The 24,332-nt window shown below is 35.2% G+C and overlaps 1 protein-coding gene and 1 long non-coding RNA gene across 4 annotated transcripts in view; one reads left to right on the top strand and one right to left on the bottom strand.

Annotated features, from left to right (window-relative positions):
- Positions 1 to 22,873, top strand: part of PAPOLG (poly(A) polymerase gamma) — a 32,384-nt gene extending 9,511 nt beyond the window's left edge. Inside the window, exons 5-22 of one of the 3 annotated variants that reach the window (XM_058684004.1) lie at positions 54 to 163; positions 1,429 to 1,482; positions 3,290 to 3,401; positions 5,430 to 5,519; positions 7,730 to 7,868; positions 8,569 to 8,641; positions 9,408 to 9,528; positions 9,874 to 9,958; positions 10,353 to 10,406; positions 11,953 to 12,072; positions 12,956 to 13,065; positions 14,688 to 14,809; positions 15,052 to 15,227; positions 15,612 to 15,700; positions 15,781 to 16,001; positions 16,490 to 16,555; positions 16,741 to 16,797; positions 18,840 to 22,873. In XM_058684004.1, coding sequence (XP_058539987.1) covers positions 54 to 163; positions 1,429 to 1,482; positions 3,290 to 3,401; positions 5,430 to 5,519; positions 7,730 to 7,868; positions 8,569 to 8,641; positions 9,408 to 9,528; positions 9,874 to 9,958; positions 10,353 to 10,406; positions 11,953 to 12,072; positions 12,956 to 13,065; positions 14,688 to 14,809; positions 15,052 to 15,227; positions 15,612 to 15,700; positions 15,781 to 16,001; positions 16,490 to 16,555; positions 16,741 to 16,797; positions 18,840 to 18,938 — 1,898 coding nt within the window. In that variant the 3' untranslated portion in view covers positions 18,939 to 22,873. Of the gene's footprint in view, positions 1 to 53; positions 164 to 1,428; positions 1,483 to 3,289; positions 3,402 to 5,429; positions 5,520 to 7,729; positions 7,869 to 8,568; positions 8,642 to 9,407; positions 9,529 to 9,873; positions 9,959 to 10,352; positions 10,407 to 11,952; positions 12,073 to 12,955; positions 13,066 to 13,763; positions 14,810 to 15,051; positions 15,228 to 15,611; positions 15,701 to 15,780; positions 16,002 to 16,489; positions 16,556 to 16,740; positions 16,798 to 18,839 lie in introns of those variants that run through there. The other 2 variants (XM_058684006.1, XM_058684005.1) reach the window with 2 other exon arrangements.
- The window catches only part of LOC131485059 (uncharacterized), an 87,365-nt gene continuing 83,188 nt past the window's right edge, over positions 20,156 to 24,332 (bottom strand). The window contains exon 5 of the long non-coding RNA XR_009248605.1: positions 20,156 to 20,585. This is a non-coding gene — a long non-coding RNA (uncharacterized LOC131485059). The remainder of the gene's footprint in view (positions 20,586 to 24,332) is intronic.

The following is a 24,332-nucleotide window of genomic DNA, read 5'->3' as shown; positions in this document are numbered from 1 at the left end:
TTTAACAAAAGCATACTTTACTCTTGTTGACTAGAAATAACTTTGATTTGCAGGAGCTGATATTGATGCACTTTGTGTAGCTCCAAGACATGTGGAGAGATCTGATTTTTTTCAGTCTTTTTTTGAAAAATTGAAACATCAAGATGGCATTAGAAACTTAAGAGTAAGTATCCTTTAGTATTTAATATTTTGAACTTATTAAGAAAAGCTAGGGCTTACGGTTGTCAAAATATTTAAGAAGTCACTACATCTGGGGGACCTCGGTGGCTTAGTCGGCTAAACTTCCGACTTTGGCCCAGGTCATGGTCTCACAGTTGGTGAGTTCAAGCCCTGCCATGGGCTCTATATTGACATCTCAAAGCCTGGGGCCTGCTTTGGATTCTGTGTCTCCCTCTCTCTATGCCCCTCTGCCACTTGCGCTCTCTCTCTCAAATAAATAAACATTAAAAAAATTTGTTTTAATTTTAAAAAAGAGGAAGCCGCTACATTTTATTAAAATAACAAATGATTAAAAACATGGGCTTTACAGTTATACAGACCTGGGTTTGAATCTGGAATCTACCACATATTAACTTTTAGATTTTAAGTTACCTATTCTCTTTGAGCCTAGTTTCCTCAGCTGTAAAATGGAGATGTACTGATAACTTGTTACAAGGTTTTTCTGAGGATCAGTGAGATAATTGACATAAACATTTACTATAAGATCTGATAAATGGTTTATGCATATCAAACGATGGCTATTATTATGTATAAGATTAATAGTAACTTTGTGTATATGTAGCCATTCATTCAGCAAATGAAATTTCAGCACCAGTGATTTGTCAGATACTGTCCTTAGTCCCACAAATACAGTAGTGAATAAGACCGTTTATGGGAGGGAGGGATTGGGGAAATTAAACAGATAGCTTTAATACTATCTGAAGTGCTAGGATAAGGTGAAGTTGAAAGGATCTGCATTATTTGGGTATCTGGGAATGGAGAAGGAGGTTAAGAATTTGTTAGGCTGAGGGATTAAGGAAAGCTCAGAAAGACATCGGTTTCTACTAATCAAATTATATTGATTGTATTTTTCTAACAGATTAAATCATGAGCTCTGGTCATGTTTATTTCCAGTACTAGTGCCCTTTGTAAATAATCAGTTTTCAATTTAATCTCAACAAATAGTAAGTACCCAGATGATAGCAGTTCTGCCTGCTAGTTTCTGATGAAGATTTTTAGGAGGATAATAAATTTGATAACTATGGTCTTGACATTTTGTGTGTCTTAAATAACACAATCACAGAGTAGAAGTATTTTTCTAGAATGTGAGACCCAAGAATATTTTTGCTTTTTAGCAAAATTATTCACATTGACACTTTAGGAAGGATAAAGAAAGGATTACACCTTTGAAGGGATTACTTATGTGTTGTCATCGTTGTCCTCTTGTAGGCTGTAGAAGATGCCTTTGTACCTGTTATAAAGTTTGAATTTGATGGAATTGAAGTAAGTGTTTAATATTTTTCTGACTTTGTAATTGAACTATTTAATACATAAGGTTTTTTTCAGTTTTGTTTTCTTTTTTAAGTCAGACTCACATAGACACATATTTTAAAGAATCAAATAGTCTTTAAATAGTTCCTCACCTTTCTTTCTCCTGTATCTATTGACTTCTCACTGTGGAAAATGAACCAGCTTCCATCCCTACTCCCATGATTTTTATACACACCCTTTGCATTCCCATAATCTAAAATAATTGTATTACTATAATTTTGGTTGGAACATATTCAATATTTACATTATAATGATCTTATAAATGATGTTCAAAACTGAGCATAACGTGTACTAGATTACCATTCTTTGCTCTGTGGCACTGTGTTTCTTGGGAGTCAATAATTGTTTTTGCATTTTGTTTGCTTGGTTTTTATACATAACACTATTTCAAACTCAGTCTCTGCTAGCTGTCTAAATCTCCAAATAGATTTAGATTTCTCAGGTGTTCTGTCATTATCAACTTAAAAAGATATCTGACTCTTCTCAGCTGTTCGAATCCACACCCAATTCTCCATGAATGATATACAACTAGCATCCTGGCATCTTTCTTTACTATCATCCTGGGATTTCCTTTCACATCTCTCTAGAGGTTTCTTCTTTTTTGACTTCCTGTCATTTTACGGGCACTCATCCACTAGCTTCCTGAGAAAGAGCACATATTTTTGAGATCTTGCATGTTTAAAAGTGACTTTATTTTGTTCTCACACCAAAATAATAGTTTGGCTGAGTATAGAGCTCTAGGTGGGAAATAATGTGTCTCAGAATTTTGAAGACCTTGCTTCATTGTCTTCTACCTTCCATGCTTTGTTGAAAAGTGTGATGCCATTTTGATTTCACGTCATTTGCTTGTGACCTGTTTTATCTCTTTGGACACGTAATGTGATCTTTTTTTCCTGGGCTTCATAGTTGTTAAATTCATGGCAATAATATACTTTGGTATATCTTTTCAACCAAATAGGCTAGGCACTAATAGTCCTCTTAAGCACTTTAGAAACTCCTGTCCTTCTGTTCTTGGAAATTGTATTGAATTCTGTTGGATTTCCTACCTTTGTTTTCTCTTTTTCTGTGTATTAGACCTCCACATCCCTATATTTTTGTTCTGCTTTTTGGGGTTTTCTCATCTTCCAAACTTCCTATTGTCCTCCCTTTCTGCTGTCATATTTTTAAGAATAACTTTTTTATTCTCTAAATGTTCCTTTCTATTTATTTATGTGTTTATTTACAGCCTCCTTCTTTCCTGGTTATAATATTTTTTATCTCTTAAATCTGCTGAGTCAGTTACCACTCATCCCCATCTGCTTTCATCGTTTTTGCTGTTGTCTCTTTATTACCTTTGTCCTAGTGGGTGATGCCTTCAAAAACAAAATAATATAAAAAACAAAATGAAATTATGCTGGTATTTTAATGGGGTTTCAATAGGGAGTGAATGTAAATGTGTGTTGGATCTGCCATCTTTTCTAGAAGTTCACTCATAAGATTTTGATGTTCTTTTTAATGCTCAGCATATATGCTAAATTAAAATGCTTTCTCTTAATTTGCAAACTTAATTACCATCACAGAACTTTGGTGATTTTCCCATGTGAGATTGCCTAAATAGGCTTTTTGAAGTTTTGGTAGACCTTCCCAAATTAATAATTAGAACTTTATACTTTTAAGGTTGGGAGGGGGGAGAATGGACTAGAAGGAGAAAAAGTAATATTTTTCTCTTTTTTTTCTTTTTTCCTCTTTTTTTTTTTTTTTTTTTTTCATCTTTCCAAAGATTGATCTAGTCTTTGCAAGACTGGCAATACAAACCATATCAGATAATTTAGATCTAAGAGACGACTCTCGACTGAGAAGCCTTGATATAAGGTGTATTCGCAGCCTAAATGGTAAGCTTCTAAAAAGAAATCTCAGATACCTGCTTGAAAACAATTAGACAAAGAGATCTTTTTGCAGAACTATTAATGGACTTTTCAAGGGATTGGACTAACTCAGTTAAAAATGATGTGATTTTCTTTATATAGATCATCTGACCACATTTAGGCGTTTTAAAAGATACATTTATTTGAAATGTTGTTTGTAGTAATGGTGCACAAACTTAATGGCCTCAGGACCCCTTTGCACTTTGAAAAATTATTGAGGACCCCAAAGATCTTCCATTTATGTGGGTTACATCTGTCAGTATTTACTGTATTAGAAGTAAAAACAGAAAATTTTAAAGTATGAGTTTATTTCAAAATAATAAACCCATTCTAAGTGAATATAAATGCATCTTTTCTGTGAGAATGGCATTTTTTGCATTTTTGCAAATCTCTTTAATATTTCCAATATTTAATATTGGAAAAAGGAAGAGAATTTTAATAGCTTTTTCAGAAAATTATGGATATTCTTTGATGCTACACCAAAACTTGACCAGTGACAGTGTCTTTTTTTTTTTTCTCCAACAGCTCTATTAAGGTATAATTATATGCCATAAAATTTGTCCCTTTTAGGGTACAATTCCATAGTCTTTACTATATTCACAGAGTTGTCCACCACAGTCCAATTTTAGAACATTTCATTATCTTCAAAAGATCCCTCTTACACATTTACGGTCATTCTCCTTTCCAACCCCCAGTCCTAGGCAACCACTAATCTACCTTCTGTCTATAAATTTGCTTTTTCTGGACATTTCATATAAATGGGATCATACAATATGTGGTCTTTTGTGTCTGACTTCTTTCACTTAGCATAATGTTTGTGAGGTTCATCCATGTTTGTAACATGTATCAGTAGTTCCCTTTTATTTCTAAGTAAAAGACTTTTTTTAAGGTTAATTTGAATATCAGTTAACTTTTTATACTCTGTTATATTAAAATCTATTGGTCTGTTTTGTTCTTTGAATGGATCTTTTACCCATACATGATTTTATATACAGTCATGCCTTAGTCGTTTGGAAAACACTGGTTCACAAAGTTATTTGGATCTTCTAAATGTTAACACACATTTCCTTATAAGGTACCCCAAAAAATCACATTCGTTAATGTCCCCACCAATCTCACCAGACCAGTCTTTAAATACTGGAAAGCTGCCAGGCTCACAGCAGATACTGGTTGTCCAAAATTTTAATTTTTACTTGAAAGCTCCAATTTTATTGTTGGTAGCAAGTTTTGTTGTTTGTTTTCCTTGAAGTGAGGGGCTCACTTTGTTTGTTCATTGTTTTAGAATCTAAGTGAAACTGTTCCTTGAAAAAAGCAGGTCGTTCAGCTTTCTTCAAACTTTTCAGACACTGCAGGGTTCCTTTCCTGTTTTCTAACTGCAAATGTGTAGTGGTGAAGAGACATTGTTTACTAGTACAGCTTTGGTACCAGCAGTTTTACCCACCACTGCTTTTGCACCATCGGTGCAAATGTTAACGCAGTAAAAGAGGCAAAGCCTTATCGTTATTATAAGAACAGGTTTGATGAACTTTGGAGGAAAAAAAATAGGTTGACCTGACAGATTCCCCGGGGATCCACAGACTGCACTTCCGAGAACCACTGGCTTATAGCATCTTTTATTTAATCATTGCATTTTTGTTGTACTTCAGGGTCCAACAGTAAATCACAGTGTTTGTGAAATAAGGTTTACTTTAAAGGAAAAAGTTTTGTAAGTCGGGGACATTTGATTAACAGTAAAGTCAAATGTTGAGGAAAGCTAAAGATACTCAGACCCATGTCTTCCTTTAATGTTGAATTACGTTACCCATGTGCTTTTTAATTCTTTAAAAGCAAAGTGATTTCTCTTAAAAGTGCTAAATTTCAAATACATAGAGAAAATAAACCCTCGCATTTTATTATCTTTGATATTTTTAACCTTTGAGAGTCTGGAAATTAGAAGCCATCTGAATTAACTGGATGTTGTTCCATAATGAAAAATGAATGCTTTATCTTTTTCAGGATGTAGAGTTACTGATGAAATTTTGCATTTAGTGCCAAATAAAGAAACTTTTAGACTCACCCTAAGAGCAGTCAAATTATGGGCAAAACGTAAGTATCCCAGATCTTTTAAGTTTACACTGTAAAATTACCGCTTTCAGTTACTAATGATAGAAGCACATATGAAAATTCCTGAACCTATTGATACTGTTAGGGATTGAGGTCCAGTAAATTTTGGAGAATCTGTTTCTTTTTCAGGTACAGTGGTTATGGTGATCTGATATGTGACCATACCTCCTTCTTGCTTGATTGAAAACTAAAAACTCCTGACTTCCCATCTTGGGTTTTAGCCAGCCAGTCAGAATGAGTTAGAACTTGAGGAGTGAAACCTTCGTTGTTCTTCATGCTCTCTATGGGGCAGGACCATCTTATTCATCTTTGTCTCCCCATTACCATCAGAGTGTAATTTATAGTAGGTATTCGGTAAAGTTATTAAGTGGAGAGCCTATAGTGATAGTTTCAGCTTCTTTCTGTTTTTGCCTTGTAACACTTTCCTAGTAAAGCCTGGAACTAATTTATATATATATACATAGGGTATGGTTCATAAAAGGCCCAAACCTAAGCTGGCACAGCACATTTTTCATAATTTGTCATTATATTTAAGTAGTGCTATACTTCTGGCACCACGTTTTACATAGTCTAAAAATGCACTCGCCAATAAAATTTTTTGTGATATGGAAATGTTTTCTGTGCTGTCCAAAAGTAACCATGTGGCTATTGATCACTTGAAATGTGCAACTGAGAAACTGAATTTTTTAATCAAATTAAAATTTAAGAGAAGTGAAAGCATATATTCATGTAAAAATTTGTACACAGATGTTCATAGCATTCTTCATAATAGCCAAAAAGTAGAGACAACCTCATGTTCATGAATTGATGAATGGATAAACTAAAGGTGATAGGTATAGCCATAATGTGGAATATTACTTGACAATAAAAAGGACTGAAGTAAATTCCATTTATATAAAATGTTCACATTAGGCAAATGTAGAGAGATAAAAAGTAGATGAGTATTTGCCTAGGTCTGGGAAGACTGGGAGCAGATAGGAGGGGAGCAACTGCTAAAGGTTTCTTTTTGGGGTGGTGAAAGGGTTCCAGAATTAATTATGGTGATGATTGCACAACTCTGTGAAAATACTAAAAGCCATTAATTTTAATCTGTTACATGGATGAATCTTATGGTATGTGAATGATATTTCAATAAAGCTATTACAAAAAAAAAAAAAAGTACATATGACTTGTGGCTACCATGTTGGAAGTATATATCTAAAAAGACCTCAGGCAAATAGGAGTTATCCTTGGACTCAGTTACCTGGTATAGTCAGGATAAAGTAAGTTGCAAGAAAGGGATATCACAATTTTTTTTTCCTTACAAATTAAATTACATAACATGTTTTGTCAATCCTTAGACGTATATTTTACCCATTTAACATATCTGAAATTGAAATTTTTGTATCTTTTCTCTTGCTTGCTTAGTGGGACATAAAATAACACTATGTTGGGGTACCTGGGTGGCTCAGTTGGTTAAGTATCCGACTCTTGATTTTGGCTCAGGTCACAGTCTCACAGTTCATGGGATCAAGCTCCACGTCGAGCTCTTCTGCACTGACAGCTCAGAGCCTGCTTGGGATTCTCTCTCTGCCCGCCCCCTGCTTGTGCACGTGCTCTCTCTCAAAATAAAAACATTAAAAAAAAAATGTCCTATTATGTAATTGAGGACTTAGTAGTTTTGATCAAATATGGTAATATTTTATAGATTGCTACAAGAAACAATCATAAGAAAAATGAGTACTGTCAATGGTGTATTGTACTTTACGGAGAGGTACCCAAAGTCTGCAAAATACTAAAATTAGTCCAGCTTTACACTTGATTTTTAAATGCCCATGAATATAACTAATGAAATGTTTATTCTTCCTACTTGTAGTCCCTCCAGATATCTTTCCTCTTTGTTTTCATTTTTTTCTCAACCATAGCTATTGAAAAGTGGGAAATTCCAATGTTTTATAGTAGAGCCTGCTTGGGCAGTCAGAACTGGGGCAGAGAACTGAGGGGTCTGTTTTTGGAGGGCAAAATAGGGGGATAAGATGCAGTTAATGGCTTACTAATAGAACTGTGGGCCTAGCATGAAGGTCTGCTTATTGATAGTAATGTTATTTCAATAACTAAGCAACAATCTTAGGAACTAAGTTTTCCTATTCCTTAGAGTTGAATGTCATGGATAGTAGATCCTAACAATAGTTAACAAAACATTAATTTTCTAGGACGTGGTATTTATTCCAACATGCTGGGATTTCTTGGTGGTGTCTCCTGGGCAATGCTGGTTGCAAGAACTTGCCAATTATATCCAAATGCAGCAGCTTCTACTTTAGTTCATAAGTTCTTTTTAGTTTTTTCCAAATGGTAAGTATTTATGGGCATACTTTCACTATCTTATTAACTTCTCCCTGTATGTAAATTTGTTTGGCAATTTAAGAGTGATGCAGAGACGTTTTCTCTTGTCTTACATTCTTTTTAAGTTAAAAGTTTAAAAATGTCAAATTTGAGACAATGATGAGACACCAGATGTTGCTCTCTTCTGGCATTGAGGGTTTCTGTAAATGTAGGCTTTTAGCTTGAGAGTGGTCATGATAGATTTTGCTCTGCTGACTACTAGCTATGTAGAGGTTAACATATCCTATGTAAAATGGAGGTGATAATCATAGCTACTGCATGGATTTATTAGGAGTATTTTCAGTTAATGTCAGCTCTTAACTGCTATTAAATTATCAGTTAAATCCATAAAAGCAAATAGAAGGAAGGGGAAAATTCAGATTTAAATTAGCTACAGCTTAATGAGCAAAACAGTATTTGTTTTGCCCTTTCAGAAGATACATTTAAAATAAGCAGCTTTTAAAAAAATAAAATTAAAATAAAATAATAAAAAATAAATAAGCAGCTTTTTCCTTTGTGTACTTCCTTCCCTTGCCCACTTTTTTTTTTTTTTTAAATACCAAATACCCAGCCATAACGTTTGCCATATGAAAGTTGAAACAGAGTCTAACGACTTTTATGGTTCCTGAAGTGAGGTCCTATGTCAGTTAATTTGCCTTATTCATGTTAGGGAATGGCCAAATCCTGTCCTGCTGAAGCAACCAGAAGAAAGCAATTTGAATTTGCCTGTTTGGGATCCTCGGGTATGTGACTTATTATGGAAATTAATTAAACCTTTTAAGAAAAGGACGATTCTCTAAACTGCAATCTAAAGATAATTTCTCTTGTTTCTGCTCATCTTCCTTCTGTGTAGCTATAGTTCTTTCCTTCTGTCTGCTGTGTCTTTTGGTGAAGATGACCTGTGTTCCAAATTCTGATCCAAATGTTATGTCATTAAAAATCACCCACATAAGACTAGATGAGTGAGTGTATCAACCAAAATGTCGTAATCTGTTGCTAAAAACTTACAAGTAATTAATTACTAAAAGTGCTGAAGTATATAAAAGATTTACTTTGCAGTGCAGTTTAAAGCAGACTCATGGTTCTAAGCTAGTGTAACTCTCACCTTGCATTTTAATTTGCTTTTAGATTGAGTGCTCATTCCTCTGAGTTACCTAGGGGAAATTACCCATTGAGTAGGTGCAGAAAGAGGAGTGAGAAACCATTGGATTAATGCTTTCTGCAGCTCTGATACTGTGTTTCCTTGGTTTTAAGAGACCATCGTTTATAAGATGCACCATCCATTTAACAGCTTTTCAGGGGAAAAATAAACTTCTGCAGAGTTTCCTTTGACTATCAGACACATCTGACTTCAGAAATAAATGTAGTTGGGGAGGGAAAATGTACTTCTTAGAATTGAGGAACTGTAGTATTAAATTTATATTTCATATTCTTCAGACTTTTGGGGAAATGAAGTGAGGACAACTGAAATAGGAGAATAGATCAATTATTCTGCTTCTAATTTCACAGGTAAATCCATCAGATAGGTATCATCTCATGCCCATAATCACCCCTGCCTACCCACAGCAGAATTCTACGTATAATGTGTCCACCTCAACTCGAACAGTAATGGTAGAAGAATTTAAACAAGGTAAACTTGTTGGCCCTTTGCCCTTTATGTATTCCCACAAGTTTTTGGTTTACAACAGTTTTATTCTAAAGTTCAGTTATGCCTGTTATTTCTAAAAATTCTTTCAAATTTTTTCAGTAGTATTTTTTCAGTAGTCAGCTTTCTAAAATATAATATTAAGTCCAAAATGGAGCCAGCCCAATCTGTTTGAAATTGATTTTTGTGTTATGAGAAATTCCTTTTTTTTTTTTTTTTTTTTTACTCAAGAGTTTGTTGAGGTTAGAGATTTTGGGGGTAGGTTGATACAGAAACTGATAATAAAATAGCCAGTTTTCAAAATCAGTCTCTGTCTCGTTTTTAATTTAGGTCTTGCAGTCACAGATGAAATCCTTCAAGGGAAATCAGACTGGTCCAAACTACTTGAGCCACCAAATTTTTTTCAAAAGTATAGGTATTTGAAATTTTTCATTTTGTGTGTGTGTGCGTGTTTAAGGAAGAATGTTAAATTTACAAAGTTAATATATGATGGGTGACTGTTGTCCCTTACATTTCAAGTGAGGTAGAGAATAGGTTAGCAGAAATCCTAAATGATGAGTTTGTGTATTCTAGTAGTATCTCACCCATTATTAGTGGTGTTTTTGTTTTTAGTGAATTGATTTTTGATTATAGTGTCTAGAATTGATTTTGTGAAAATCAGAGCGTGTTCTAATTTTCATAAGCTATGTGTCTGCATTAGTTCTTATGTTCATTGGGAGGAAGAAAGAAAAAATAATGATGGAAAAGCAGACCTAACAATGTTTCTGGCTTTTTTTTTTTCCATGACTGTTGCTAAAAATTCTTCACAGACATTATATAGTATTGACTGCCAGTGCATCAACAGAAGAAAACCATCTAGAGTGGTAAGTGATATTCAAGTTCTGTACTTAAATTTGTAGTGATAACATTTATATGACACTTTAGGTTTATAAAATACTTTATCACTAAAATTATTAAATCTTATTAGTGACTGTTATACATGACCATGGAGCATCAGTGTTTAAGAAATGCCATCAAATGAATGTTTCAGAATTAGAGGTAATACAGGATAAGGATATATGTATGTTCTTTGCCTTTGCCACTTCTCAGATTTAAGCAAAATTGTGAGGCACTTCAAACAATTCTGATACCTAGGCTCAAGTTTTCCATCCTTGCCATCATGTTTCCCCTTCAAAACTAAAAGGAAAAGATATTTTATATATTCTTTTAATTTAGGAGATTAGGGACATGAAAGCTTCTGTCAACAGAGAGGCATTTTTGGTCAAGGAGCAGTGCTTTCTTTCTAGTACATCTAAGTTCATGCCCTTTGCCTCCAGTGTGTAGACATCCCTAACTCTATTAGGCAGAAGCTATTAGGCCACCAGAGATGGCTGTGCTTTCCTCGGGTCTGACTTCTGGGAAAGAAAAACACAATACTGTCTTAACTTTTGCTTCCAAAGTTTAGTGCTTATTTTATTGATAATTAAAGAGGCACTGAAAAGAATCCTTTCACTAAAACAACGTATTTCATTTGTCTAGATTGGGAATCAGGAAACTATGATCTGGGCCAAACCTAGTCTGCCACATGTTTTTATAAATAGTTTTATTGAAATACAGCCACACTCACTCGTTTATATGTTGTGTATGACTGCTTTCCTGCTATATGGCAGGGTTGAATAGTTACAACAGAAACTCTATAGCCACAAAGCCCAAAATACTTACTCTCTGACCAACACTGAGTAGTAACTCAGTGTTTCATAAATGTGCTGTTGAAGCACACACAATTGCAATGTATAAGCTTTTTCAAGTGTTTGAATAATTAAAAATGTTCTTGTAGTTTTTCTAATTAATAAAATCATTGTAAATTTACATAGCTGACAGCAGTCACATGTGTTAAATGAGATAGAAAATAAAGTTGCAGATACCTGATGAAACTTTCTATATTTTAGTAGTATCTGATCTGACTTTACTGAATTCTTTTTTAAATGTAATATCTAGTACCAATTTTATGAAAATCAGCATGTTTTATTTCATTTAGTGCCAGTTACTAGCTTTTTTTGTTCACATGATTTAAACATATCTTAGCCTTACGGTTTAGATACAAGATTTGAAAGTGAAAAAAATCAACAGTTTTTGTTCATACTGAGATCATGACTATTTTATGGTCTAAACAGGCAGGGTAGTTTAGATTAGGAATTCATTAAGTAGATCATTTCTTTTAAGGGGTGGGGGGGGACATAGAAATTGACAAAGTAACTTGTCATTTACTTAAATGGTATTTTAAACAGTCCCTAATATATTAGACTGAATTTTTTTTTTTTTTTTTAATTGAACATGTAAAGCATCATAGCTATCATATGCCTTTTTGGGTTACTTAGGTGTAGTTTCCAAATTTCATATGGAAAAATTTTGTCCACTCTTCTATATCAGGGTTGGATTAGTAGAATCTAAAATCCGTGTGCTTGTTGGAAACTTGGAACGGAACGAATTTATTACTCTTGCCCATGTAAATCCCCAGTCATTCCCAGGAAATAAGGAACATCATAAAGAGTAAGTTAAATATTTTTTAATACTGTGTTTCTTAAGTAATGTTATTTGACAACAGGCATGATTTAAGATCAGTTGTGACATTGTCATTTAACAAACATTGATGGGGGATGATGATACATTATGTATTTGAACATGAGTGGTCCTACATTAAAACTAGTATATGCTATGTTGGTAGCCCACAGACCCCAGCAGAAACTCCCATCACAAGTTTGGAGCATCTTTATGAATATATTTGATATGTTACTTTCAAAGCCATTTAATCCTCTTTATTGCAACACAGGGTAACTGATCAGTGTTTTTTGGTGTCAATTTTAAGAATTTAGCCAAACCAGGGTGGGGGGCCACCTGGGTGGCACAGCCAAGCATCCAACTCTTGATCTCGGCTCAGGTCATGATCTCACAGTTCCTGAGTTTGAGCCCCACATGGGGCTCTATGCTGATGGTGCAGAGCCTGCTTGGGATTCTGTCTCTCCTCTCTGCCCCTCCCCTGCTTGTATGTATGTACACTTTCTCTCTCTCAAAATAAATAAATAAATAAGCTTAAAAAAAAAAAATGAATTTAGCCAAACCAGGGAGACTGGGTGGCTCAGTCAGTTAAGCATCTGACTCTTGATTTCAACTCTGGTCATGATCTCCTAGTTCATGAGTTTGAGCCTTTGGGCGGAGCCTGCTTGGGATTCTCTCCCTCTCTCTCTGCGCCTCTCCTGCTCATGCTTTCTTTCTCTCTCAATAAATAAATAAATAAACTTACAAAAAAAAGAATTTAGCCAAACCATTGCAATTTGTATTTATGTTTCCATGGAGATTGAGTTTGAATTACCAAATGACATCTGTAAAATTATAATAAATAAATAAATGGAAATTAAATTTTTTTATTTTATAGCAATAATTACGTGTCAATGTGGTTCCTTGGAATAATTTTTCGGAGAGTTGAAAATGCAGAAAGTGTTAACATAGACCTGACCTATGATATACAGTCGTTTACTGATACAGGTAAGACTTTGTCATCATGGAGCTATGGTTCTCAAGTTTGGTTGTAACACAGTATCATCTGCCATGGATCTGGCTGGCTAGATTTGTTAATTGGTTAAATGAATGTGTACATCCATATTATGAAAACCTATGCTCCTATTTTAAAAAGGCATAGTGAAATAATTTCCAAGACATTAAGTGGGGCTAAAGTTGCAAAACAGTATGTATAGTATGCTACAATTTCTGTAAATAAATAAACACATTTGCTTGTAAGTACCTAGAATATCTTTGGAAGGATATATAGTTTTAAAAAAAAGAAGGTGGTAGAACTGGTTGCTTTTTAGGTCAAGGAACCAGGTGTGTCTAGGGGATAGTGTGAGGAGACTTCTTTGAACTGCTTGAGTTTTGCACCAAGTGATGGCATTATCTATTTCAGAACAAAAAGAAGACTAAAGAAACTATACAGGTTATTTTTATTTTCAGTGTGCGCAGATATGTGCACTTGATAATCTTGATTAGGTTTCAGAATCAGAGAAAGAGTGTCTTTTACATCTAGCTCCCTAATAACAGCTCTGGAATATCTTAACGTATCTTTTATAAATTTGGAGTTGTATTAATCTGGAATAGTGTACATTCATACTATTAATATTTTTGGCTTGGCTTATCTGAGTTTTCTAAATTCTTCTAAACTAGCTTTCACATTTATCATGAAAATGCAGATTCCTGTACATCACGTCGGCACTACCGAATCCCACACTCTGGGAGTGGAGCCAGAGAATCTGCAAGTTGAACAAGCACTCCTGGTGATGCTTTTATAAGCAATCTGGAATGAAAACATGGATATACATTTTTCCATTCTAATTTGGGCTCATTTTTCCAAAAGCAGGAGATTGGGAAGCTCTGTTTGTTGTAGATTTATAGAATGTTCTTCTCCAGATAGAGATTCTGAGACCCCAAGCGAGGAGATAATGTACCACATTTCACAGTAGTTAACTATGCAAAAGAAGCCTCTCCTCTGTGTCTTCAGTAAGCTTATGATCTAATTTGGTATTCACAGTTAAACGTACATTAAATAATTCGGGTTAATAAAACTGACTTTGTTACAAGATGTGAAAAGTGCTAGAAAGGGACTCTAGGGCTGTGTGTATTCCACCATCAGCAAGTATTCAGGGCTTTTGAGCCTCATTTCCCCACCTGTACAATAAGGATGTACTTCTGGATAGTTCCTGACAGTCCAATATTCTATGATTAGTGTAGTAAAAGAAACATCATGGTGGATGACAACTTGTATTGCATCTTGGATCTTTAGTATAAGGATTAGCTTAGACTTGGGTGAGTAATTATGAGAAGAGATTGTCTTTTGGGAAAATAACAGTAAACAGGATTTGGAAAAAACTTTTTTCATGCATTTTAATGAGATTTGATTATTGAAAAGTCTTAGAAGTTGGACATGGGAAAACTAGTTGGTACTTAAATAGGATTGTGAAATGAAAATGTTTTAAAAATACTTGTTCTGTAAGCAGAGTGGGTATGTATGTTTGTGAGATTATGGGGACATGTCAAATATATGCATTTTGGGAAAAGAAAACAGACTTCCTGGTTGAGGAAGAAGTTGCCCATTTAACATACTAACATTGTTACAGTGTACAGACAGGCAAACAATATAAACATGCTAAAGGAAGGGATGAAAATTGAAGCAACTCATGTTAAAAAAAAGCAACTTCATCACTACCTTCCCGCAGAGATTCTTCAAAAGAAGAAAAAGGTGAGTTTGTAATGTTAACTCTCCAGTATGGTTCCCCTCAGACAGATGTTCCTGGGATCAGATTGGCATTCTCACAGCTCCCAAACCTATTAAGAAAAAAAGGAAAGAAAAGTACATTTCAGTCTAGAACTAAAATCTCCCCTTCATTCATCACAAAAGATTCATTTTATGTGCTTCAGAATTGAAACCAGTAATTATTCTCATTTGCTTTTTGAAATCCTAACTGCTTTTCCCTCTTTCAGCAAAGTCTTTCTGATGTCAGTCGAAGTTCAGGTGGACCTCAATCCAAAAGATCATCTCTGGATAGCAATTGTTTGGATAGCTCCAGAGACACTGATAATGGAACTCCTTTTAATTCCCCAGTGTCTGCAAACAAACCTTCCAAGCCTGACGTTCTTCCTTCAGGAGAAACAGAAAGGTCTGCACTTCAGAATTTTCCTTTCAGTCTTCAGTTTGAGGATGATGTAAACTTTTCTGTCCTTAGCTAAGTATCTTAACTGTTAAAATACCTTAGCAGTTACTAGTCATTTTCTGACTAGAAATACTTGACAGTGTGTTGTAATCCTGTGGGACGTGGTATCAGCTCATGAATATGTAGGACTTTAAAAGTACACAGAAATGCCCAGGTCTTTTCAGTTTTTTCTCATTTTTCACTCAGTCCTCTGCCTTTTTTCCGCTTTTCTCTTCCTCCAATGGAACATTAAAGTAGGAGTACTTGAAAGAAGTCATCCTGAATGTTAGAATATGAGTGTTTTAAATAAGTCACACAAAGTATTTAATGATAATTCAACACTTTTAATAGGAATAATACTGAGCCTGCTGCTGTAATTGCGGAAAAGCCACTGAGTGTGCCACAAGCTCAAGGACTGTCTATCCCAGTCATTGGTGCAAGTAGGTATCTGCACTTTTGTTAATAACCATTCTACTATGTATATATTTAATTGCTAGAATTTTTCTTTTTTCCTTTTCAGAAGTTGATTCTGCAGTAAAAGCCGTATCGCCCCCAGCTGTGTGCACCATTCCTACTGTAGTAGGACGAAATGTCATTCCTAGAATCCCAACACCCCACAACCCTGCCCAGGGACAGCCACATCTTAATGGAATGTCAAACATAACTAAGAATGTTGCACATAAGAGGTCCCATTCCCCATCCGTAGATGGGTCTTCTAAGAGGTTGAAAGAAATAGAAAAGGTAAAGTTACAACCTTAGTGGTAGTCCTTTTTTTTAAGTTAAACTAGACCAAAGAAATTCACAACTCTCCATAGCTGTCTTAGTAGTCTGTTAGGATTTGTTTAAAAAGAATATTTACCCAAACCCTAAAGGAATAATACTGATTGTTCATCCTAAATTCAGATTACTAAAACTTGATCTGAAAACTTGAGTAATTGGTCTGAGTTTCTCTTTGACTTACACAGAAGTTACTATTGGTAACCAGTCATATTTATTGTGTTATAATGTTGATGTTTTCTGCCTCCAGTAGGTGGTGGTAAAACTATTATCATCTGAATTGATTTAACCGAAAAGGTCACTCAAGTTGAAGTTAAAGGTGGCAGCTAAATTTAGTCTAATTTAAGTTGCAGTAGTTTTGACAGTAGCCTTATCATTAGCCTCTCAGTTTATATAGATTGTATGGGTTTTGTAGGTGATAATAGCAATTCATCTTAGTATTTATATTCCAGTTTATTCGACTTGAATCAACATTTAAGGAATCACGTGCTCCTGAAGACAGAAAAAGAAAAGCAATGGTAAATACGTTAACAGTGTGCTTCAAAATATTACTTTCAAAGAGCCATAGATCAGGAAAAGGACTGTATATTTGAAAATGGATCATATTAGATAGGTCTGTAAAGTTTGGGTTATGTTTTATTTTGTGTAGACATAAGCATACATAGGAAGGAAAGTTTTCATTTGTATATAATTCTATTTTTAGGATGCCATTGGAGGAGAATGTATGCCTATTCCAACTATTGATACATCACGCAAAAAGGTAAAGTCTTACTCGTAGGTAATCTACAGGTACAAAAAGCTTAAGAGCCATGCACTGGGTGAAAGAAAAGGGTAATAAGATTTTGTCCCTGTCCTCAAAGATGAGCAGTATAGTTTGGAGTTGGGGTAGAAACGCAAGCAAGGTCTGGTCTTTATGTACTTCCAAAGTCAGGAAAAGAGGAAGTTATTTAAGCTTAGCTATTTATTCACATTACGTTCAACCTTTGTTCCTTTTTCAAGCACAGTAATTTCTTACCAACGCTTGATAGATCTTTTGATGTATACCATTGCTTACTGTCAAAACTTAGGCTTGATACTTATTAATATTTTGGAAGAACCTAATGTAATGGAATACATAGTACCTTTAAAACATGAGCGAAAGAACCCCTAAATCTTAATTTCAAAATTTATTTTTCAAAGAATCGCCATTGAAACTAATAATACAGTATTATTAAGCATGGAAGGCTAACAAGTAGGTGCTAAAAACAGCCTTGTGTAGGGGCGCCTGGGTGGCGCAGTCGGTTAAGCGTCCGACTTCAGCCAGGTCACGATCTCGCGGTCCGTGAGTTCGAGCCCCGCGTCAGGCTCTGGGCCGATGGCTCGGAGCCTGGAGCCTGTTTCCGATTCTGTGTCTCCCTCTCTCTCTGCCCCTCCCCCGTTCATGCTCTGTCTCTCTCTGTCCCAAAAATAAATAAAAAACGTTGAAAAAAAAAAAAAAAAAACAGCCTTGTGTAGATCAGAGAAGTCCTTTTCTGAACATTTACAGTCAACAAAATGGCTTATTTTCACCCCCATCGAAGAGTAAAGTACTTATCACAATCAACCAGGCTCCTCACAATGTAATAGCCATTTAATTTTATTTGTTAAAGTTTATTTATTTTGGGAGAGTGCAAGTGGGGGAGGGACAGAGAGAGGGAGAGAGAGAATCCCAATGCAATGCTCCATCTTCCAAACCGTGAGATCATGACCTGAGCCGAAGTCAAGAATCAGACGCTTAACCGACTGAGCCACCCAGGCACCCCTTTACTGGCTTTTGAAGCAAATAGTATCATACTTTATATTAGCTGTAGAATTCATAAAAATTCCTTTTAACATAAAGAGTACATTACAAAAAATACGAGTATATGATTATATGTGATAATGGAAGAAAAAAATCTGGTATGGTTATTAAGGTACAAGACCATGAAATGACAGGCTGGGTCTAGGTTGAAAATATTTCAAGTATAGAGGGTAAGGATATAAACCAAACAAATGTGGCAAATGTTTAATAATGTCTGAGTGTTAATTGTGGCATTAAAAAGTCTTCATTGTTGTATTCTCTACTTTTTTTGTATGTCTGAAATTTTTCATGTTTTTTGAATGGCTGTGGGTATGTAGGTTTGGCCAAGTTAGTGACATGAGAGAATTAACTCTCGCGTACTGTTTCCATCACACAGCTATCTGTAAGAGGTCTCTTTCTCAATTTCTCAGGATTTACCTTCATGATATAATCAGCTTTAGTATCCTCAGAAGCCTTTATATAGATGTACCTGAGTTCCACTATCACTGAAGTTAACGTTACCTGGTCTGACTACAAAGTCCATTTTCCTGAAAACTCCTCTCACAAGTTGGATTTACAGTGTTGTTCTCCACGAACATATGACAGATCCTGTTTTCTTCTGTAGCACACTCATTTTTCACCCACCACCACCACTTTCCTGCTTAGTGACCCTGCTTTTCGTACTTCTCTTTACCATTGCCTGACTTTGTGCATTTCTCAATCCAGAAGTGGCGAGTGATTTAACACAGCCCTTTTTCCTATACATACACTCCTCCCACTTGCACCCTTTCCCTGTGCCTCTGCTTTTCACCTCTGACTGCATAAAAAAAGTCCCCAAACCAAGGAAATGACTATGAATATTGGAAGAAAGTATTCAACACATATGTGAGTGTTTAAGAGCTTAAGGAATTTGAAGGAAAACTCAGTTTTGTGACTGATTTACTAGTTGAGGCTTTATAATATATGTTTGCTTTTCCTTCTTTATTTCTATTCCTTTCTAATAGAGACTACCCAGTAAAGAACTACCAGATTCATCATCTCCGGTTCCAGCAAATAACATTCGAGTCATCAAAAATTCCATTCGACTGACCCTTAATCGGTAAAAGCAGTGCCTCCTTACTTAAGTGAATATGCAATCATTTAGTGGCATAGAGCAGCCACTCTTTTTAAAATAGAAGTGGCTGTCACACATATAATAAGGTGAAAGTTACAGTCATCAGACTAACAAGCTTGAAGTGGTTTTGAACTCTCACACTTTGACCTGCAGATGCCGTAGCATTCTCTCATTGATTTGCTACGTACACTTCTGTGAGGATCATCTGCTATCAGATTGTCATCTACAATGTTATGGCTTTGCGTTGGAGGTTTTACTGCCTTAACTTTCGATGCTTGTTTCTCTGTTGTGGGAACCAGTTCTCGGCTCTTTGGACATGGATAAAACGAGGCCAGAACTTTTTTTTTTTTTTTTTTTTTTTAAGTCTTATGTTATAATCATTGTATAGAACTGAAAAAGTTGAAAACAAAAAAATTGTAATTTTCCAAATGTTAACACATTTACTTTAGCCTTGAAGCCACTTTGTGAAACCTGAGATAAGTGAATGTGAGGTATCTTTTCTGCTTTCCTCATTTGTGTAGATGTACTTATTGTCTATTCTGTTGATTTAAATTATTTTTTTCCAGAATGGCACATGGAATATTTAAATTTTTATTTTTTTGTGCCTTTCTGTCCAAATGTTGCATAGTTACCAGGGAGGATTAGTCCAGTGATTACATAAGAGTTGGGCACCATAAATTCTCTATATTTTGCCTCCCATGGAGGCCTTCGAAATGCATCTTTATTAAGAATCAAAATGTAACCAAGATACTGAAAGTCAGTATATGAATGGTGAAATTGTTACATATCCTAGCTCATGCCATTCTTGTTAGTTGACTGGTGTTTTTTACCAAGGAGCAACTCATTCCAGCATCAACAACGAGATACCTTTAAATATGGCAGACTTGTATTCTTGAGGTGTAAAATTAACTCGGCATGATAATTCTTGACCATTACTTACCCCACAACTTCAAATAGTTTCTTCATGGACTAGGCATGCAGAAATAAGCAGTGGATTTTACTGAAACCTAAGGCATTTTTTGGACGACATTGTTACCAACCATTAATTGGCTCAGGACCTTTGTAATTTTTATTTAACGATATGAGTTGTCTTTTTTTACACTGCTTTTTTCAATGCATTTCTTAATATTTTTTAAGTTTCATGAACGCATGCTCAGTTTATTAAAATCCATAACCATGTAATTCTTCTTGTAATATGTTGATTCAGTGTTTTGTAAATGAAGTCGTATGTATTTTCAGAGTATTTTTGTATGTACTGTAAGATACCATCTTTTCAAAGAGAAAACTTTAAAACCTTTACTGTCTCTCTTTAATTTTTTTAGATGTGGATTATGCTTGAATTACTCTTAAAATGAAAATGTATAGATTGCACAGCCAGGAATGCTGGTATTTATTACTCTCTTCAGCTTTCACTCAGCAATTTAGTAGGTTCTGGTAGGAAAAACACAAATGGTACGTTTGAATGGAGCAGGGAAAATACTTGGTTGTATATTTTACAGGACTTATGGGACCCGTTTAGCCCGTGGAATAATAGTCCATTTTCTCTCACAAGCCCCTTACCACAGAGTTGAAATGCTTGGAATCCTGATAGAGAGCAGTATCCTTCTCCCACTCCTGTTCCGTGATCCCTCGGTTACTGAAATGGAAATTCGAGTATTTAATCTCTTACAAGGGACAACTTAGAAGAGCAAGGAAAAAATAGTTGTTGTTCTGCTACTCTCTTTTTACATAGTAAAAGGCAAAAGTGAAATCCTGTAACCAAGTTGTAGCTCACTTGGAAAGCTCTTCTTTTAGCCAACCCTTTCCTTTATTCAAGTATTTTTAAATTTGTCCTATAAAAACTCTTTGAGCAGAAGTAAAAGATTATGAAAGGACTAAATAATTTAAAAATTCTTCAGTTAGGAAGATTTGATTAAATTTTCTGTATGTGCTATGTTTGCATTTCTGTGTTTAATATCTAGCTATTTTCCCCTTCTTTTATCAGTATTCAAGTCTCTAAGAATTCTCATGTTTGCCTTCCTATATAAACATTCTTTAGAATGACTAGTAGAGTTTTTCTTCAATAAGAAAGCAACAGGCCTAACCCTTATACCACAGTATAGTCATTTCTCGTCTGTTCAGCATGGGGTTGAGACACAGCCAAATCGGTTGAATGTTAGACACCTCAAAGATCACATTCTTCAACCTGTTTGATAACTTGGGAGTTGAAGAGATGCTTTTGAGATGGTGGGTTTGGTCAGAAATGAAGTGTTTTCTATCCTAAACAGTAGATAGAATGTTCAGTACATTTTGTGAGTGTAGTAGGAAAGCTCCATTGTACTGGTTCCAAGTAAGTAAAAGGGGAAGGTTTGTATTGGGATTGTATGTTATGTTCAGAGGCACTAAATAAATGGGTCTTCAAGTTTGAAACTTACCCAGAAATATATTTTATAAAGTTAATAACCTCCGGTATGTAGACACATGTTCATTTTCCCAAGGGTATGAAATCTTAATCTCAGTGTTCAGGACTGGCTCTGAAGAATAGTATGTATCAAAGGAAAATACTTGTCTGCTAGCTTAAATCACAGGGACTTAATTCATTTGAGAGGGTACATGGCTTAAAACCTTGTAAAATTGGGGCAAAATGAATTTTAAAAGACTATTGGTGCTTACAATAACTGTCTTAAAGCGACAAGTAACCTTATTAAAATGCTTACTTTACTACAGTAGCAATAAAGTACAGATGAACAGTGTGGAAATGGGCTAAACTTATTTTGTGTTCCTCCGCTTTGAAATAGGAATTCCTAACTCGGGGATCATGGGCCTTTGGGAATCCTTTGCAAATGTATATAAGAAATTTGTTTATATGCGTTTTTGTTTTGTTTTTTTCTGGCGGGGGCGGGGGAATTCATAAATTTGATCAGCTTCTCAAAGTGGTTCATGACCCTTAAAAAAAAAAGGGATGATGGGGCATTCTTAGGAACCACAGCTTTGCAACATTGAATTATCCCAGACTCTTTGAGGTTTTTTCCCATAAGCTTTCTCTGTTGTAGATTTCTGAAAATGTAGTATGGCTCTTAACTAGTAAAGTGGGCTGTTGGAGGATTCTGGAATACCAAATTTCTCCGAATTTCTTTATATATTTCAGATGAACCAGTATTTAGATGAATCAGTATTTAGAAGAATGCTTACTATTGAATTTATAAATGTCCTCATGTTTACATTCATTAACAGGGTCAAACTTTAATAACTTTCAACCTAAGATTGATCAGAGCAGAATAGCTCAGAATGATCTTTAGAAATAGTAAACAATAGAATTAATCAGTGAGGATCCTAATCCTTTGGTTTCAGCAGCATTAACGTTCTCTCTTGTTCCTTCAGGTTTGTGGTTCAGAGCAGAACAGTCTGAACAGAAAGATAAAGAGAGAACTTTAGTTTTAAAAAATAACGTGTTCTTAAATAACCATCAAATCTTCCAAAGCTTAGAATTTAGGTCATAATGATAGTGGTAAACAGTGCAGACAATGGAAGAAAACAGGTCTCAATAATGGTAACTATTTCCTTTGGGTTTTTTTAAAGAATTGTACAAGGTACGATCCTCACCAGATTCCCTATTTTTTCTGAATTTTACTGATACCATTTTATATCTGCAGTTGAACATAAGATTATCATCGGGTTTGCTACAATTTTTAAGCCATTGCTGCATTTCAGCAAAGAGTCACATAATTACCTTATAAAGAACTTAAGATATCTTTGAGGTAAATGGTGCTACATCATTCCACAGTATTATGTAAAATGAATGCAGCTGCCGTTCCTTTCTAGATAGCTGTTTGTGTAGTTCATACTAATATTTCCTGCCTTTTATTTGGATTGTCTTATTTCTTAGTTGTACACACAAGCCTCACTTGTCTGGAATAAGTAATCAAATAAACTTGCTTTGCTAAATAGGTGTTGATGATTGATATTATTTGGGAGCAAGTCAAAATATCTTAGTTATTTTTCAAACCAGCAGCCAATTTGGGTCATTTATCACCAAGACTCTTTCTAGCAGATTATCGTATCCAGTATCTGCTTAATATGAAAGCAAAGCTCATACTCAATTTGTCTCACAAACGTTAAACATCAGCAGGCAGTAGCACATGGTGGCATCTGCCTCAAGAACTGGGGGCAAAATCTGTCACTTGTGGTCAATAGAAGGCGACCAGAATTCTCTACTAATGGCTGGACAGAGGTGCATTTCACAATCAGGCCTTGGGTACTGTTTACAGAAGTACAAGTTACAGAGTTGATTACATTCTTGTTACTTTAACAGTAACTTGTTTTTAGCCAAGCCACATATCTTGAATACTAGTACTGAATTCACAAATAACCTGTGTCTACATCATTAAGATTATTAGTTAGCCATTCATGGCACCAATGGAAATACATTTGACATTAAGCTAATTAGCAAAGCCTCCTGTATTTATTGATCTATGGGTGACAACAGTAGGGCTTCTAAACAGTTACTTGGGATTTCTAATGTCTTGCTGATTGGACTGCCAGCTGACCATCCCTGGAGTGAATTTATGGAACAACCTGCTGCTCCTAGGATGTAACTTTTAACACGATTATCACACTATGCTGAAATGTTCTCAAGAAAATTGGCAGGTACTGTATGGATCCCAGTGCCTTAAGGTATTAAGGCAAAATAGAATTGAATTTATTGCTGTTAAAGCACATATTCTAAAACCTATCTTTCAAACCACATGATCTAGCCAAACTTTTACTTATTGGTCCCCAAAATGACATACTTCTAAACCCTTCCTTACCAGTGCCCAGTTGCTGGCCTTTCAGGCCTAATGGCTGCATAAAGCCTTCTGATAAGCGAATGGCCAGCGTGAATCACCCTACCTTCCTAACATACACCTTTTAACATTTCAATTATTCTAACTTGTGAAATGTTCAGTTGTTTCTCCTAAAGAGGTTGTAGGTTTGAGAGTAGTAACCTTTAGCCAAGAATCTATATGTAGTGGGTGCCCAGAAGATGCTGAAGAGGAGTCCTGTTTGGTTGGCTGGTTTTTTGATTTGTGTTTGTTTCTTATTTGATTAAGATTATCTAGGAGACCTGATGAAGGATCTCAATCACAGAGGCAAACAAAAGCCAGTGAAAATCCTTGTTTTACAAACCTTTTCAACCGTTAACGCTAAGAAGTACATTTTATATTGCAAGCTAGCACGTGTACATACACCAATGTGTCTGTATATATATAATTTATATGCAAATTATGTATGTACACATACATAATTAAATCTCACCCCCACCCCCCACCCCCAAATGGTTTCCTTGGTGTGATACAGGTTATTTTTAAGTGCTAATGTTGAAGTTCTCTCTCCAAAAGCTGGAGGGTGGGCTGGGATAAACTGA

The sequence above is a fragment of the Neofelis nebulosa genome, chromosome 9 (genome assembly GCF_028018385.1).
Source record: "Neofelis nebulosa isolate mNeoNeb1 chromosome 9, mNeoNeb1.pri, whole genome shotgun sequence".
Classification (NCBI taxonomy): Eukaryota; Metazoa; Chordata; class Mammalia; order Carnivora; family Felidae; genus Neofelis; species Neofelis nebulosa.
This window is presented reverse-complemented; position numbering and strand designations above follow the sequence as displayed.